The following is an 18,347-nucleotide window of genomic DNA, read 5'->3' as shown; positions in this document are numbered from 1 at the left end:
CTGCAGTTCTGCTCTGAATCCAGTTCAGGGTTTTGTGTTCTCTCTACGACTGGCAGTGGCATCTGTACCACTGGAACTGCTGAGCTCCCTGTGTCCATCATCTGGTGGTCATTGCTAGTAGCAGGTATGCCCAGGACTAAGCTGAGTATTTGTTTTGTAAATTTTGTATATTATTTTTGTATTATTATTAATATTGAGCTTTTATTATTTTATTAAAAATGTTTTCTATTTCAACCTTTGGGTCATCTTTTCCTTTCCTGATTCCCCTTCTCTGGGTGAGAGGGAGACTAGGTGATAGAGAAGCTGTTTACTGTAACTTCCTTCTGAACTGCAAATATTTTGCTTCTGCTACTTGCAATTAACATTTCCCAGTAAATGCTTTTTAAACCTTGTGGAAAGACCAGGAAATACAATCTTAGACAAAATGTTAATAGTTGCTTTTGATTAAAGACTTTACCTTTTTACACATAGGTAACATGGAATTCACGTTTCATGATATCTATGAGGGTAATGTATTGCTGTTGTTTTTTTCAGAAATTAAAAGGAAGAGGGAATGATGCAGTTTTAGGGGAAGGTTATTTTCTGTACACAGGAAAAACTCAGGTGATTAATGAAACAAAAGAAGTATGTTGTAAGGGCAAGCAAATACCCTCTGAGATTTGTCCAGTACCTCTAAAAAAATCTCACTTTTTGTTTTCACAATGCATTGCGTATTTCTTCTCTTGAGCACTCATATTGTGGATGCATGGACGGTTTATCATTTATTATTTGCTGTCACAGCATCTGAAAACTGTGCAGGAGCAAAACCAAAAAGAAGCCCCTGCATGTATTAATCCAGCACTTAGATCGCAGCTAAAGTTTTCTTTTGGCCTACAGAATCACAGAATCACCAGGTTGGAAGAGACCCACCGGATCATCGAGTCCAACCATTCCTATCAAACACTAAACCATGCCCCTCAGCACCTCGTCCACCCGTCCCTTAAACACCTCCAGGGAAGGTGACTCAACCACCTCCCTGGGCAGCCTGTTCCAGGGCCCAATGACCCTTTCTGTGAAAAATTTCTTCCTAATGTCCAGCCTAAATCACCCCTGGCGGAGCTTGAGGCCACTCCCTCTTGTCCTGTCCCCTGTCACTTGGGAGAAGAGGTCTACAACCTCCTTTCAGGTAGTTATAGAGAACAATGAGGTCTCCCCTCAGCCTCCTCTTCTCCAGGCTAAACAACCCCAGCTCTCTCAGCCGCTCCTCCTAAGGCCTGCTCTCCAGTCCCCTCACCAGCTTGGTTGCTCTTCTCTGGACTCGCTCCAGAGCCTCAACATCCTTCTTGTGGTGAGGGGCCCAGAAATGAACACAGTATTCAAGGAGCGGTCTCACCAATGCCGAGTACAGAGGGAGAATAACCTCCCTGGACCTGCTGGTCACTCCGTTTCTGATACAAGCCAAGATGCCATTGGCCTTCTTGGCCACCTGGGCACACTGCTGGCTCATGTTCAGTCACTGTCAACCAACACCCCCAGGTCCCTCTCCTCCAGGCAGCTTTCTAGACAGACTTCTCCTAGTCTGTAGCACTGCATAGGGTTGTTGTGCCCCAAGTGCAGGACCCGGCATTTGGCCTTGTTAAACCTCATGCCATTGGACTCAGCCCAGCGGTCCAGCCTGTTCAGATCCCAGCATCCGGTAAGGAGATGTTAAGGCAAGTCTGTTAACCACTGATTAGAGAGATTATGTTAAGGGCAATGATTGTACATTGATTCCCCTCCTGCATATCTACCCATTCTATTTAACTTTTTTTTCCTCAATAGATGTTTTATATTTTAGGAGAGGGAGTGGATCTTAAATACTTTTACATTTTGAACAGTTAGGCTAAAACAGATCAGTTGTTTCCTTCTGGCATTTTAATGACAGCCTGTATGGACCAAGGCTTTCAAAAGTTTTTCTTATTTTCTTGCTATTATTCCAAAATCCAATATTTTTTTTTCATATAATTTTCCAAGCTAATTTTTTCCTGCAGTAGGGACTGACAAATATAAAAATTTAAACAGTGTTTGGCTTCTGTTTTATTTTTGGGAAGGAGACCAGTAGCTCAGAACTTCATATTTACTATTAAATTTCGTATTTACTATTAAAGGATTTACTTGAGGGGGCGTATCCCATCCAGTTCTGACAGCACAGAATTTTTCTGTTTGTGAATTTTAGAGATGTAAGGAGAAAGGACACAAATGATCAAAGCAGTAATAGCTTCTACACCTCTGCTAACCATGTTTGGATGAAATGTACTAGTCAAAACACAGGAAATCTTTATGCAATGTTCCTATAGACAGATTAATCATACCAGAGTTTAATTTTGCATAATATATAACAAAAGGTCTTGAATTCTCCAGTTAAACTTCTTTAAGATTAAGCAGGGAAATGCCAGAGCAGTGGAGAGACCCGCCAGGAGTCGGCAGCTCTCGTGGGAGATGCCGACGAGGTCTGGACATTGCCAGAGGAACGGTGGCTAACCCCACATCTATAAAAAGCAGCCTAGGGAACGCTAGCAACCAGAGCCAGCAATCACAGCACATCGAGGAGGGGCGCCTCTTTGAAGGAGGGGCAATCCACTGGCCGAGTGGGAGACTTGAAATATACGTAACCCAGCAACCAGGCATTGTTCTGTGAACTTCTGGACAGGTTAAGGGCACTCATCCTACCTGACTCTCAAGGCAGAAGGGTGGGCACTTATCCAAGAGCAAAGGCTGCGGCTCCAGATGGGTGGTCTGCACCATCCAGCAGTAGCCGATGCCTCCATGCAAACGGAGCTGCTGAGAAGAAAGGCTGCGGTGCAGACCTCGGACTGCAGGACATTTCTCCTGGGACAGGGAAAGGCAGCAGAGCTGCCTGCAAAAAGTGTGCCCAGATGGAGGAAGACCTGCAGCAAGTGGCGGTCCGGTCCCCTGAAGAAGCCCGGGGCGAGTAGCGTGTGTGAAGCGAGGACGAGGGAGGGGAGGGGGGATGCAGCCCCGCCCTGGTAATGGCAGCCTGGCTGACTCCTTGGGAAACCGAAGGGAAGAGCGGGTTTTCTCCTTTCTCCTCCTGCAGAGGAGCCTTCGCAGCCGAGCTCGAAGTCTCGTCTGCGCGGAGCGAGAGCGCCCGCTCCCCCGTGAGTTCCAGCCAGCACAGGAAAAACGGCTGCCGGCCCAGAAAAAACTCCTGGGAGCAGTCGAGTCCGCCACTAGAGCGCCCGCATACTAGGACGCTCTGGCAGGCACCGCGCGCTCCTCTCTGTCGTCAGGCCCGCCTTTCCGGCTGTGTGTGGTACCGCTGCAAGCAGAGGGGTCGTGCAGGCCCGCCATGATGAACAGCGGAGGGATCGGCGTGCCGCTCGGCTTCCCCTTGGGCCCTACGCCTGTCATTCAGGTTACGAACCTGTCTCCGGCAGTGACCAGTGAGCAGATGAGGATTCTCTTCGGCTTCCTGGGAGATATCGAGGAGTTGCGCCTCTATCCTCCGGAGTAAGTAGGCCCTGCGCCGGCCTCTGGAGCGATAGAGACTTGGGAGGAGGAAGAGGCCTAGAAGGGTCGGAAAGATGGAGGGAAGAGGCAGAAGGCCCCATGTGCCATCTTGAGTGTGGGCACCAGTGTCTTCTGCACAGGGAGGGTAGTCACGTGGTCCCACCCCTTTGAATAGGGCCTGGAGCGTTAGGGGAAAGAGGCTTCGTCTAGACCTAAGATGGCGGCCCTGGTCCAGAATAGGGGAGCAGTCGCGGCATCTCTGGAGCGGCCTGTAGACATACAGCAGGTTTTGTTTTCTCCTGGTTGTGGCCAGGGCCGCGGCTACCCAGTGGGCGCTGTCGCCTAAGGCCTGTCGAGAAGCGTGCTCCCAGGCTGCCCCGAAGCACTTCCCTGGTGTAGGTCTTGTTTCCCCCCTTTTCCTGAAAGCCCCTCTTCTATGATTCACCTTTCTCTTCGCTTGGACTCAGGCGAAGTGAAAGGGGGGTCGGGCGGGAACGCCCCAGGCCTGACCTTCTCTGAGGTGGCTGCCAAGCCACCCTTTTTGTTTGAAGGGCTCTTCTCCTTCGAGAAAGGGCTGTCCAAAAGAAGCCATTATTGCTATGAATAATAGAGGAACAGTACCTGCCCTGTGCTCAGAAATGCCTCCAATAAGATGTTTGCAGTAAATGAAAGTAAATTATAGCTATCCTCAATATGTCGGCTGCATGTGTGAGATCTGCTCAGATAGGAGATGACATTGTTATTTTGTAAACGTTGGTGTTTCTTCCAAGCAGATGGTGGCCGACAGAATAGGGGAGGAAAATAAATGTTTTTTTTTTTTTAATGTATCTGTTGTATTAGGAAGTGAATGACAGATATGCCCTTCCAAACCATGTATATTTTCTTTTTCTTTATGAAAATTAAATAGGAATGTTGTAAACGCACTCTGGAAACTAAAATTCTGAGAGTTTAAAATATCTCTTTTATTGTGGAATAAAGTCAGCAAAGCAAGGTAGACAGTGCTGGGCATGTGGCTGAGGCCGGGCTGCGTCTAGCCAGAGCTGCACCCGGTCCAGGCTCCCGTCCCCTTTTATATATTTCTTTTTTGCACGAAAGCAGTTGCTCGTCGACCCCCATCAGCACGTGTTGGGGTGATCTTGCAATGTGTCTTTTGAGAGGGGTCTGGTGGGCCGAGGAAGGCGGGGGGCTGCTGCAGAACTGCACCTCTGTTGAACCTGGCACTGCAGACAAGCTGGCGCCACCAAAGAAAAAAGACATTTCACCCTATGACTTAAGCATTTGTCCTAAACTCAAGTACAGTGATCAGGACCAATACGTTTGGATCTACACCCCCCTTGACCCTCCCCCACGTTCCTTTATTCAAGCCAAAACGCTGAATAGCCTGTTTATTACAATTTCCCCCTGTAATATTTGATCTAATTTTTGGCTTGAAAATATAACAATCCACTAACTTTAACCCATCCCATGTCTGAACTAGAACATGAACAGTCCACTAAATTTAAACAATTAGTGAGGTTGAATTTTCCACATGCTCCCCCGTCGGTTGCATGTACTTGGGGCACAACAACCCTATGCAGTGCTACAGACTAGGAGAAGTCTGGCTGGAAAGTTGCCTGGAGGAGAAAGACCTGGGGGTGTTGGTTGACAGTGGACTGAACATGAGCCAGCAGTGTGCCCAGGTGGCCAAGAAGGCCAATGGCATCTTGGCTTGTATCAGAAACGGCGTGACCAGCAGGTCCAGGGAGGTTATTCTCCCTCTGTACTCGGCACTGGTGAGACCACTCCTTGAATCCTGTGTTCACTTCTGGGCCCCTCACCACAAGAAGGATGTTGAGGCTCTGGAGCGAGTCCAGAGAAGAGCAACAAAGCTGGTGAAGGGGCTGGAGAACAGGCCTTAGGAGGAGTGGCTGAGAGAGCTGGGGTTGTTTAGCCTGGAGAAGAGGAGGCTGAGGGGAGACCTCATTGTTCTCTATAACTACCTGAAAGGAGGTTGTGGAGAGGAGGGTGCTGGCCTCTTCTCCCAAGTGACAGGGGACAGGACAAGAGGGAATGGCCTCAAGCTCTGCCAGGGGAGGTTTAGGCTGGACATTAGGAAAAAATATTTCGCGAAAAGCGTCATTGGGCCCTGGAACAGGCTGCCCAGGGAGGTGGTTGATTCACCTTCCCTGGAGGTGTTTAAGGCACGGGTGGACGAGGCGCTGAGGGGCATGGTTTATTATTTGATAGGAATGGTTGGACTCGATGATCCGGTGGGTCTTTTCCAACCTGGGGATTATGATTCGATTCTATGATTCATATAATCCAGGGCTAACCAATTCAACAAATGGCCATTCTCATCGAAGAAGACCATCCTTTGGTAATTCATGTTTCCATGTTTCCAAATTCATGTTGCCATGTTTCCACAGATCCAATATAACCCTTCAGAGATTTCCCACCCAATCTCTTTGGGAAGGCTCAGGCTCCAGTTCTTCTTCTCTATTTGCAATCTCTGAACACCCACTTATCCCAACCATTTAAGTTTCCTTTTAAGGCGTTGCCAGCAGAACCTCCCAATGATAATTTCCACTGGCTACTTCATTCTGGAGCCACTGATCTTTCCCAAATAGATCTATTTCTTGAGATCCCCATGGCCATTGTTTCCCCCGTGTTTGTCCCTCCACAAACATAGCAATTGGTAATACTAAGTGCCTTTGCAATATTTTCCGCAAAGTTGTTAAATTCTGGGCGACCATTGGGATTTCAGACTTGGCCCCTGTTTTCATTTTTTCTGTAAAAAGAGTGGAACAGTAGTTCCATTTCTTTGTACTGGGGTCTGATCCCCTTCTGCAAATTTATATTCAGCTGTTTCCCCAATTTACCCTTTCCCACTTCTTGTTCCTTTACACTTGTAATGAGTGTGGTATATCAGGGATTCGGTGACCTTCTGACCTGAATTTGTTTCAACTCTCAAACCACTGATCACTGTAAGGAGGAGCGTACTCATCTCTCCACCTGCAGAGGATAGGGACATCACACGACCAATGTGATCAAGTGAAGCCGTTTTATTGAGATTTTGCATTACATTTATACCCCTCTTCAGCAGGGGCGAGCTGTGGTGTTACAAGCTGATTTGTCAGTTCTCCTTTAGCAGTAAACAATCATTGTTTACCTACAGTATTATGCTTTCCCATGAGAAACGGCTATGTGAGCACTCTGGTCTACAAAATAACAAGTCAAGGACTACTGAGGAAAACTTCCTGTGAGAAGTGAGAGGAGTACAAGGCAGAGCAACTTTCTGATAATACAGAGAGAAACCTTAAAGGCAACGTGTCCTCTACAGTGACTAATTCTTTTACAAGGCTAACTTTATTCAGGTGCAGAAGCTGGGTTGTGCACGTCTAAATATCCGTGCCCATTTTGATCTAAAAACTCCTCAACATCCACCCATCTCTTGGCTTGTTAGGTTGCAGCTAACAACTGAGGCAATGGATCTTCTTGGTGGCAGAGAATTTTTGCCTGCAGGACCGACTGCTCCTTGATGACAGTCAGAGGTTATAGTTCCAATGGGTTAATTGTCCTTCTAGTGGTCTGGCTCTTCAAACCTATTTTCCCTTGTAATGGATTTCCACTTAAAGCGCATTTTGCACCTTTCAGTGGTCTTTTCCCAGTCCTTCTCCCAAAGGTCCCAAATTTCTGGAATTAATTTATTCCTCCCACACTTAAATCAAAGGATATTGGCTCCCCTTTGTTCAGTATTCCAATCAAGACACTTAAAGTTGGGTGTGAAGTTTGAGTCCCTTTGCCTCCTTGAGGTTCTAAATTCCCACAAATAAAACAAGGGATATTCATTCTCCCAATCAAAGGTTATCACCCAGTTTGAAGGGGTCAGGTAAATTCCCTCAGATCCCCTTTTCCCCTACCACATTAAGGAAATCTCAGTTATTCAGTCCAAACCACTGTAATAAGTTTGTTTCCGATGGCTCCGTCAGCCTTCTCCTTTACTTCTTCCATAGCGTGAATCTCGGTGGATCCTGGGAAGCTTTGATTGTCCACTCAGGTTCTGGCTCGTCCACCAGTCCCTTAACCCACGAGGCATGAGTCCACCCTGGTCTGTACAGCAGATTCTGTGGTCTGGAGAACCTGAAAGGGACCTTCCCATTCTGGCATTGGAGATTTTCTGAGTTCCGGTTGGCTCTTTTTGGTGAGTCCAAACAGCATCTCATAGGGTGATATCCCTACATCCACATGGGGACGTGTGCGGATCCTCAAGCGAGCTGCTAGATGGAGACACTGTACCCATGACAAATGAGTCTCTATATTCATTTGTTCTACTGTGCCAGAACTCTGGGGGTGCCAGGGGGTATGTCCCACCTTATTCCTAAGGATTGCATCTCCTGTTGTAACACGTTTGCCGTGAAATGGTTGCCCCTGTCTGAATTTGTTTAGCCAACCCATACACCCCTAAGCATCAGCGTTTTCTAAAAAAAATGCCACAAAGAGCCTGCATTCCCCAATGGGTCTTTTCATGAATCTGACTTAATACTTCTTGGGCTATGGGCTTGTTTAACATCTGTCTCCCATCTGGTAAAGCCCATAACCCTTCCGAGCTCTTGCTTACCCCCAGTTTTAGCAGTACTCTTTCTTCCTCTTCACTAAATATAGGGGTTCGGAAGGTTCAGGGTGCTGTTACAATACTAGCAACAGCTTTTCTTTTTCTTTTTGTCTTTATTTCTGCCTCTCTGGCCTCTTGATCTGCCAGGTTATTGGCCCTTATTTCCCACACTGTTCCCTTTTGATGTCCTGTTATGTGTACCATAGACTTGTCATGCAAAAGTTTAACAGATTGGGTATATCCTTTGATCCACAAACCCAAGTGTTTTCCTGCATAGATTTCCCATTCATTCCTGCCTCTCACTGAAGTATAAGAGGCAGGTGCTACAGAAAATAGTGACTCTTTGTTCTTATGGCAGCTGAGTCACAGTAACTAAATACCTGCTCTCATGGACCCATGGCCACGCAGGGCTAATGAACTTTGAACTAATGCCCTTTACCTCCCACCTGTGCTTTGGCAGTGCATGTGTTTGTAAGCTGTAACTCAAGGTGAGTCCAGAGAAGAGCAATGAAGCTGGTGAGGGGGCTGGAGAACAAGTCTTAGGAGGAGCAGCTGAGAGAGCTGGGGTTGTTTAGCCTGGACAAGAGGAGGCTGAGGGGAGACTTTATTGTTCTCTACAACTACCTGAAAGGAGATTGTAGAGAGGAGGGAGCTGGCCTCTTCTCCCAAGTGACAGGGGACAGGACGAAAGGGAATGGTCTCAAGCTCCGCCAGGGGAGGTTCAGGCTGGACATCAGAAAAAAATTTTTCACAGAAAGGGTCATTGGGCACTGGCACAGGCTGCCCAGGGAGGTGGTTGATTTACCTTCCCTGGAGGTGTTTAAAGGACGGGTGGATGAGGTGCTGAGGGGCATGGTTTAGTGATTGATAGGAATGGTTGGAAACTGCTGTGGGATGCACCACTCACCAAGAGCCAGTGAGATGGTCCAAGCGCAGCTCAAGAGATCCCAGACGAGCCCCCAAATTGTTATAAACATGCTCTGGAAGCTAAAATTCCGAGAGTCTTTTATTGTGGAATAAAGTAAGCAAAGCAAGGTACACAGCACTGGGTGCATGGCTGAGGCCGGACTGCGTCTAGCCAGAGGTGCGCCTGGTCCCAGCTCCTGTCCCCTTTTATACATTTCTTTTTGGCACGAAAGCAGTTGCTCGTCGACCCCCATCAGCACGTGCTGGGGTGTCTTGCCACGTGTCTTTCGAGAGGGGTCTGGCGGCTGAGGAAGGGGGGGATCTCCACCCCCCTTGACCCTCCCCCACGTTCCTTTATTCAAGCTAAAATGCTGAATAGCCTGTTTATTACAGGAATAGTGGCAGGGGGAGTTATCCATATCCATACTTCAATTTTAAAACAAAGAAGACAGGAATACAATTTCAATGTCTTTAAAACAAAGTAGCAAAAAAGTTGGTATTTGTCCATTTTTATCTGTTAACTAGATTATGCTTGGCTATGTTTAAATGAAGACCATTCAGAAAAAATAAATGTGATTTAATATGTATATAATATATATATAATAGGCATCCGTTCACATAAAGATGTGAGAAACACTCATTCACTGGTAAAATACTGAAAAGGACAGAGTCTTTGAAGCAAAGGCAGTAATATTTTTATTTTACAATTCAGCGCTGAATTGGATGCCCTTCTAAAAAAGGCATCACATCTTACAAAAGCAATGGGTATATATACTAGTTTTAGAAAAAGGACCATATAAATCTTCAAAGAATGCTCATTATTTTTTGGATTATCCAACCATGTCTGGAGACTTCCTTCAGGTTATCTCTTGACCTAAGACAACTACATCTTGCTAGACAACTAAGCTTATCAATAAATTCTTGCAACTCTAAGAGAGTGTTTATTCTTTCAGGTTATTTATCCATGTCTGGAGATTGTCTGCATATTATCTCTTGATGCAAGACAGATTTATATGACAAGATAATTAAACATACAAACCAGCTGCAGCAAAACTTATCAATTAATTCTCACAAAGATAAAACAGCTTTACCAAGTTTTAAGCATTCTTTAATAGATTTATGGTGATTTTTTTTTTTTTGTACAGTTTTCTAGGTTTTTACTTTGGACTTGTTCCATAGTGCACTTCATATACTTGTTTTCTCATGACAATATATTTTATGTTAGAGCTGTTGCTTTTATTTTTCAATAAGTTATATAGCAGATTTTAAGGCAAATAGATATTTTCTTGACATTTGTATGCAAATACTGTTTGTGCCTATGTATAAAATTTTGCCAGTCTGTATATATAAAATACATATACCATAACATGGTTTGAATTGGAAATGTCAAGGTTATAATGCAGTAAACATTTGTTCTAAATTATTTAGTTTTCAGAGATAGGATGTGAGATTGTGATTACTTATTTTACTGTTTTTATTTAAAACATATGTATAACATTTAGAAATATGCATTTCCTTGCCAAATAGGTAGTGAAAACAGACTTTGTGACTACAAGTTCCAAGTAGTCCCTCTGTTTGTATGAGTGAGAGTCACTGAACACAGAAACATGCATGGACTTAGCACTTTCTCAAGACTGCATCACTTTGAGCCACTCAGCCCACCGCCTGTGAACCAGTACCCACCCTGGAGCAGATCAGGAGATGCAGAGCTACACGCTTTGTTTAGAAGAAAGCCCAGAACATGCACATACACATTTCCATGCAGTTAGCTGGTTTTCAACAGAGCCTACTGGTAAACATAATTGCTAATAAACGACTTGATTTCCCATCATATTGATTGTCTGTGATCTTGTCCGGGGTACCTGCACAGGTTCAGTCTCCCACACATAATGAAGAATCAATTCCCGAATTCTGTCAGACCCTCATAAAAATGTTTGCTATTAAAATAGTGAAATGATTATGGTTTTATAACTACTGACCTTTTATTTACCTTTGTTTACAGTTACATATGTATTATCTCTCTTTCTTGTCTACCAAATGCAATGCAAGATGGTGTGTGATGTATGGGGATTTCCACAGAAAATGTTTCTTGCAGAGCAAGGCAAGGGCAAATATTAAGCTATTTCACTGGTGCACAGAAATCATTCTGCCAGTCCTGTATTTTGTTTGCAATATGCCATGTTCTTCAGGAAAGTAGGATGAGGGTAAAAAAGTATGAAGGGCAAAGAGAACAAACACCATTTGATGCATAAAGAGGTAGAGGGACTTGCAACGAGGGGACATGTGGATTTGCTTTTTTTTTTTTTTAGAATAAATTAGGATCCTACCCATATCTTATCTAGCCTCAGAATTTGCACATTTCAGATGTACAACAGTCTAACAGATCAGGGATTTTTGGCAAATGTGTCACTTGTCAGGAATGGAGTGCTGCTGCAGAGATGTCTGTGTTGTGGAACAGGAAAGTACCATGTACGCCACGAAAGACATTAATGCTAATATAGAATATCCCTCTGGATAAAATCACAGAATCAGAGATTCACAGAATAATTTAGGTTGGAAAAAACCTTTAAGATCATTGAGTCCAACCATTAAGCTAACACTCCAAGTCCACTACTAAACCATATCCCTAAGTGCCACATCTGCACATCTCTAAATAACTCCAGGGATGGTAACTCAACCACTTCCCTTGGCAGTCTCTGTGAGTGCTTGATAACCCTTTCAGTGAAGAAATTTTTCCTACTATCCAATCTAAACCTCCTCTGGCACAATTTGAGGTCATTTCCTCTCATCCTATTGTGGAAAAAAATAATAAAATCATGAAACTATAAAACTGCAAAAAGGTCCTAAAGTCAAAAGGCTTCTACAAGGAGCTAAAAGTCAGATTGCAGATGGTTTTGTCATCACTAAATTTGTTATGAAAAAAGAGATGATTTCCCCAATTTCTTATAAAAAAAGGAGACATTTGATTAAATGTCCTGTCTTTTTAGTAAAACTATGTCAAGCAAAAAGATGCTACAAAAGATGTCTGCAATTTGTTGAAATTATTTTTTCTCGTATTTTTCCTTAGATATTTAATGATTTAAGGCTTAGATTGTTTTAAAATAAATTCATTCTATTAATTCAATTAAAAAGGAAGTTTGCTTTTTTCCATAGAGTCAGCATTGGGCAAAAAGTCATGTCATCCCAGTCAGCTTTAAAAACATTTCTGTAAGCAATCCAAACTTCCAATGTATTCTAGAACATGAATTTTGTTACCTTCACAGAACAGCAGGAAACTCACTTTTTGGTCTGGTTTCTAGCTGAAAAACATAATTCAGTAAATTGAATTAGTGAATTATAGGTTTCATGGATATTAACTACTGAAAGACAAATATCAATATGCTCTTTTAAATGTATTTCATGCTGAGAAATAAGAGGAAGCTTTCAGTCGTTCCAGAATATTTGTGTTAACTAAGTTAAGTAAAAGTTTTCACTGAGATTGGGACTCCGTTTGCTAGCCTTTGTACAGAAGCACATAGTTAAAAAAAAAAGCCAACAGTTCTTGTTTCAAGAACAATATATAATATAATATTAAGAGTATTGTCCTAAAAATTTTATAGATAAAGCTATGTGGTGAAATAAAGTTACATGTTGCATTGTGTAGAACTGTAACCTGTTTTCTCTCCAATTCTGTATTGCAAATATTCAGTGTGCACGCAAAATATTTTTAGTCAAGCATGAGTTTGCAGAGCAGAGTGAAGTTGCATTCTCTTCTGTATGAATCATCTTGTATAAAAAAAGCCCCAAACATTCAAGTTGAGCGATTAATATTTGTAATCCCATTGTCTTTGCTGGGCATATTTGTTTCTAATGGATATGAACTTTTAGTTCTGTTGATGCTCAACAGTAAACAGAATATGTAGACATATGTATGCATGCATACACGTTATAAAGCATAAAACCTTTTCTTTTTCTAATCCAGCATTATGATCTTTCCAAATAAAAGTATAAGTTATCTTTCACCTTTTTCAAATCACATTTGTCAGCCTTCTACTTTTCCCCTTAATCTCCTCTTCATCACTTCTTCAGTGAATTGCATTGAATAGCTTAACCTTCAGAAAAGACTTCGTACCAAGACTTTTTTTAGAGCCTTGTTGCAGCAGTGTTGCGATATTATTATTATTTTTTAATGTAATTTCTAGATAGCTTTTGTGATTGAAATCCAGGGGGGGAAATATTATAAAAAATACACTTGTCATAGCTGGCTCTATAGTTGTTGAAATTTACAAGGATTATTTATGGAGCCTGGAACTACTTGGAAAAGAATTCTGGTTTTGAGTTAGCAATGAAAAAAAAAAAAAAGAAAAAGCTAAGAGATGTTACAAGTCTGGAGCACAGAATCTTCAGTGGAGGCTTCAGCCCTTTGGGTTGTAACACTGGCATGTGTATTTAAAAACAAACAAACCCCAAACAACATCAAAATACTGTAATGCCCTCCCCTCCAAATGCACATATGCAGACAAAATCCCCTGTGGCCATTAAAAAAAAAATCTTTGCAGTGAGCAAAGTCTGGCTCTTCAGAATATGTAAGATTACAAGTTGTATGCAGACATTTCTGCTTAGTACTGAAAAAGTCATAGCTTTTTGTCAGCTCTGATGGAAAGTATTCTGAACCAAGACCTTACAGATGGCTCAAAAGCCATTTTACACATTTATTTCCTTTCTGAATGTGAAAACTTGAAACTGTGAAAACATTGTCCACTACAGTCAAATTAAGCAGACAGAAGAAATGTAGTCATCTTGTGATGACTTTACTAAATTGTATATGGTTGACTTTCATATTTATGTTTCTCCCACTCCCTGTTTATTTTTGGTTCCTCAATGTTTCTGTTTTCACAGAGTTTTCTATCATAAATGTTTCTGATTGCCATTCTGAAGTTCATAGGCTGTCTCTCTAGATGTTTTACATAGATGTTACCTTTCTCTGGTAACCAGAAACTTACCAATCTGCCTGCCTCAGACTAAGTTCTTGGTTCATTTATGCAATTAATATGATGAAATAGTGTGTCTAAAACTTCTGAGTCTGTATTTAAATACTAAAGCCTAATTAATCACAAACAACAAAGTTGGGAGTACCTGCTTGGAATTTGAAGGGCTACAAGATGGATTGAGCTAAACTTGAACTGCTTATGGTACTTCCAGAAAGCTGACACGTGTTTCTGTTTCAGTTGAGGAAGGGTCAGGATTAAACAGTTCGTGCAGTGTGTTTTCCATGATTTGCTGCCTTACTAGAAGACAGATGTCTTTTTTTCAAATGGAACTTGCTGATGTTCCAGCAATATCCTGTTTTATTCTGTCTTTGAAGGCTTCACCTGTAGTTATTTCACGTGAAGAAATAAACTGCTTGCATAAAGAATATAAACCTTGACTAGAGAATGTATTTTTTTTTAAAGCAAACTTCTTTGTTTTGAACACGGTTACATATTGTGCTTTCTGACGTTTCTGTTGGTATACTTTCTACTGGAAAAGAAAATTAACCAACATACATATTTGTAATTTTCTTCCTTATTCTAGACTAATTGTGAATTCCTCATACCTCCTCCAGTGTTACCCCGTACTACAGCCTTGTTAATTTGGGATTTTGGCTTTTGTAAGTTGCCATTAAAAAGGAGGAGGGGCTATGTTATGCTTTTTTTAAGTGACATAATAAGTAGGCAAATTGGTAAATTTCTATACTCTTGTCTTTTGGGTAACTTTTCCAGGAAGTCTAAAACTTTTTTTTTTAAATTATTATTAAGAAACAATAGTTGAAAATACATGCATACAATTATTTAATACGGCTAATTGGGTTTTTTTCCTTTTATCTTGCAGCAATGCACCTCTTGCTTTTTCCTCCAAAGTATGTTATATTAAGTTTCGTGAAGCATCGAGTGTTGGTGTGGCCCAGCATCTAACTAACACAGTTTTTATTGACAGAGCTTTGATAGTTGTGCCCTGCGCAGAAGGTTGGTATTTTAGATATTCATCTGTAACATTGGTCTTTGTCCTGTCTGCTAATTGTTTTAAGCTTTCTATGTAAGGAGATGGCACTCGGTTGTTATTTTATTTTATTGATTTAAAAAATAAATTGGAACAAAATTGAAAGTTAAATGAAGAAACCCAATTATATAGATTTAATAGAAATTCACCATTAGTAAAAATTAGTTGATTTAAATTAAAATAATGTAATTTTTCATAGTTATTACATATTTTGGGGGAAGAAAAGGTAAAATAATTCCCTTCAATGTGGTTTGTTTTGGCAAGCTTATTCCCACACAAGGTTCTCACTGAAGTCAATGGAGCACTGAAAAGATGAAGCAATTTCCCGCCACCGATAATATTGCAGTTTGGATCTTAATGTATCGCTCTTGGTGTGGTGGGTTTTTTTTGTTTGGTGGTTTTGGTTTTTAAGTTACTAATTATTTTGCCCTTTTTTTAAGACTGAATCCCAATTTTGTCTTGTAGACGTTATATATGCATTTGACATTTCAGGGCAGTTTGAGTGGCAGTTTGAGCAGGCAGGGTGAGCAGGGAGGGTGAAGAGAGGGGCTAGAGGCCGGACGGAAGGGACCAAGGACCATGGTGGCCGCTCAGCATAAAATTAAAGCTGCTCCAGGTGCTGCACCAGCCAGGATGGATGCAGCCACCCAGACGGAGCCTCAGTGGGCACATGCAGCCACCCAGACACTGGGCTGCAGGCAGTGCCCCCCTCCCACACTGAATCACACCACCAGTACTGACTTCACTTGTGGAAGCTGTGCTCTGGTGGGGGAACTCCTCCGCTTGGTGGCAGAGCTAAGGGAGGAAGTAACTAGTCTGAAGACTATCAGGGAGTGTAAGAGGGAAATAGACCAGTGGAGCAGCGCCCTCTCACAAACTAAGCAGGCTGTCAGAGCAAGCACAGTTGTGAACTACCCATCCACCGACTGTAAGCCTGAGGAGAATAAAGATAGGGAATGGCAGCTAGTTCGTGCCCGATGCAGAAAGCCTGTTCTCCCCATTCACACAACAAACCCCCAGGTTCCCTTGCAGAATAAATACAAAGCACTGCAAGTAGAATTGATCCCCACAGATGAAGAGGATAGCTCCCACAGCCTAGGAACATTCCCTAGGCTGCGCCATCCTCAAATGAAAATGAAAATCAAAACAACCTCCGAGAAAAAGAAGAGTGATTGTCTTGGGGAATTCCCTTCTGAAGGGAACAGGGGTCCCTATCTGCAGACTGGACCCACTGCACAGGGAAGTCTGCTGTCTGCCTAGGGCCTCAGTGAAAGACATCACTAGAAAACTTCCTTCCCTGGTGAAACCTAGAGATTATTACCCTCTGCCAGTGTTCCAAATAAGCAAAAATGACATACAGAGGAGGATGCTGAGGGCAATTAAGAGGGACTTCAGGGCTCTGGGGAGGGGAAGAGGGATCTGGGGAAGAGGGATCTGGGGAGGGAACGAAGAGGGAGAGATCAAGAAATATCAGCCGATTAATACCTGGCTCCAAACCTGATGTGAGGAGCAAAACTTTGTGTTTTTTGATCATGGATTGGCCCACGCATCTCCAGGCTTCCTTACCAGGGATGGGGCACGCTTGTCTCCTAGGGGTACAAAAATCCTCACCAAAAATCTAGCAGGACTCATAAATAGAGCTTTGAACTAGATGTGATGGGGGAGGGGGACGAAGCCAGGCTAGTCAGGAGTGAGCCTGGAAGTGGAACTCCAGTGCCTGAGGATTGTTTACTGGCGAGGACCTCCAGTATATCATACACAGAGTGAGTGGGGGCAAGTACATCTGGTGACGGAAAGGATGAAACCGACACTGATGGGTTAGATAATCCAAGGACCAGTCATTTGGGAATGAACACTATTCCCTTTATGAGAGCTGAGGTATTATCAGCCCAGCTGAAGTGCATTTATACCAATGCACGCAGCATGGGCAAAAAGCAGGAGGAGTTAGAAGCTATTGAAAGGCAAGGAGACTACAACATAGTTGCCATCACGGAAACATGGTGGGACGACTCGTATAACTGGAGTGCTGCTATGGTGGGGTATAAACTCTTCAGGCGGGACAGGACAGGAAAGGTAGGAGAGGTGGTGGGGTAGCCCTCTATGTTAGAGAGTGCTTTGATACCCTCCAGCTCGATTATGGTGATGACGGGATCAAGTGCCTGTGGGTAAAAATCAGAGGAGCCCACAAGAAGACAGATATTGTGATGGGAGTCTGTTATAGACCACCCAGCCAAGAAGAAGCAGCTGATGAGCTCTTCCATAAACAACTGGGAGCAGTCTCAAGATCGCTAGCTCTTGTCCTTGTGGGAGACTTCAATCTTCCGGGTGTCAGCTGGAAGTACGATACAGCGGAGAAGAAGCAGTCTAGGAGGTTCCTGGAGTGTGTGGATGAAAACTTCCTCAAACAACTGGTGAGTGAGCCGACAAGGGAAGGCGCCCTCCTGGACCTGCTGTTTGTGAACAGAGAAGGCCTTGTGGGGGATGTGGCGGTAGGAGGATGCCTGGGGCAAAGTGATCATGAGATGGTAGAATTCTCAGTTCTAGGTGAGGTGAGGAGGAAGTTAGCAGAACAGCCACCTTAAACTTCCAGAGGGCAGACTTTAGACTGTTCAGAAGGCTGGTTGGTGAAGTCCCATGGGAGACAGTACTTAAGGGCAAGGGAGCCCATGAGGGCTGGATACTCTTCAAGAAGAATCCTAGCAGCTCAGGAGCAAGCCGTCCCCGTGTCCCGGAAAAGGAGCCGGTGGGGAAATAAAACAGCTTGGTTGAGCAGGGAGATATGGGTAGACATCCAAAAGAAGAGGAATGTCTATGAACTTTGGAAGAAGGGACAGGCGTCTTGAGTGGACTACAGGGAGAAAGTGAGATTGTGCAGGGAAAAAATCAGGAGGGCTAAGGCCCAACTAGAAATCAGATTGGCTAAGTCTGTGAAAGATAACAAAAAATCTTTATATAAATGCATTAACAATAAAAGGAGGACCAGGGAGAATATTCAGTCCCTATTGGATGCAAAGGGAACAGCTGTGACAAAGGATGGAGGACAAGGCAGAGGTACTTAATGCCTTTGCCTCAGTCTTTAATAGTAAGGAAAGTTGTTCCCTGTATGTACATACCCAGGAGTTAGAGGAGCAGAACAAAGCTCCCACATTCCATGAGGAGGGGGTTAGAGACCTGCTTGCCCAGCTAGACAGCCACAAGTCGATGGGGCTGGATGGGATTCACCCAAGGGTATTGAGAGAGTGGGCGGATGTGTTTGCCAAACCCCTTTCTATGATCTACCAGCAGTCCTGGCTGACTGGGGAGGTTCCACTTGACTGGAGGCTGGCTGATGTTATATCCATCT

At 43.4% G+C, this 18,347-nt stretch overlaps 1 protein-coding gene across 1 annotated transcript in view; it reads left to right on the top strand.

Annotated features, from left to right (window-relative positions):
- The first annotated feature begins 3,319 nt into the window (after positions 1-3,319).
- The window catches only part of LOC138733774 (splicing regulatory glutamine/lysine-rich protein 1-like), a 74,101-nt gene continuing 59,073 nt past the window's right edge, over positions 3,320-18,347 (top strand). The window contains exons 1-2 of the mRNA XM_069881267.1: positions 3,320-3,489; positions 14,837-14,970. Coding sequence (XP_069737368.1) covers positions 3,329-3,489; positions 14,837-14,970 — 295 coding nt within the window. The 5' untranslated portion in view covers positions 3,320-3,328. The remainder of the gene's footprint in view (positions 3,490-14,836; positions 14,971-18,347) is intronic.

Source organism: Phaenicophaeus curvirostris, assembly GCF_032191515.1.
Source record: "Phaenicophaeus curvirostris isolate KB17595 chromosome W unlocalized genomic scaffold, BPBGC_Pcur_1.0 scaffold_34, whole genome shotgun sequence".
In the NCBI taxonomy this organism is placed as follows: domain Eukaryota; kingdom Metazoa; phylum Chordata; class Aves; order Cuculiformes; family Cuculidae; genus Phaenicophaeus; species Phaenicophaeus curvirostris.
This window is presented reverse-complemented; position numbering and strand designations above follow the sequence as displayed.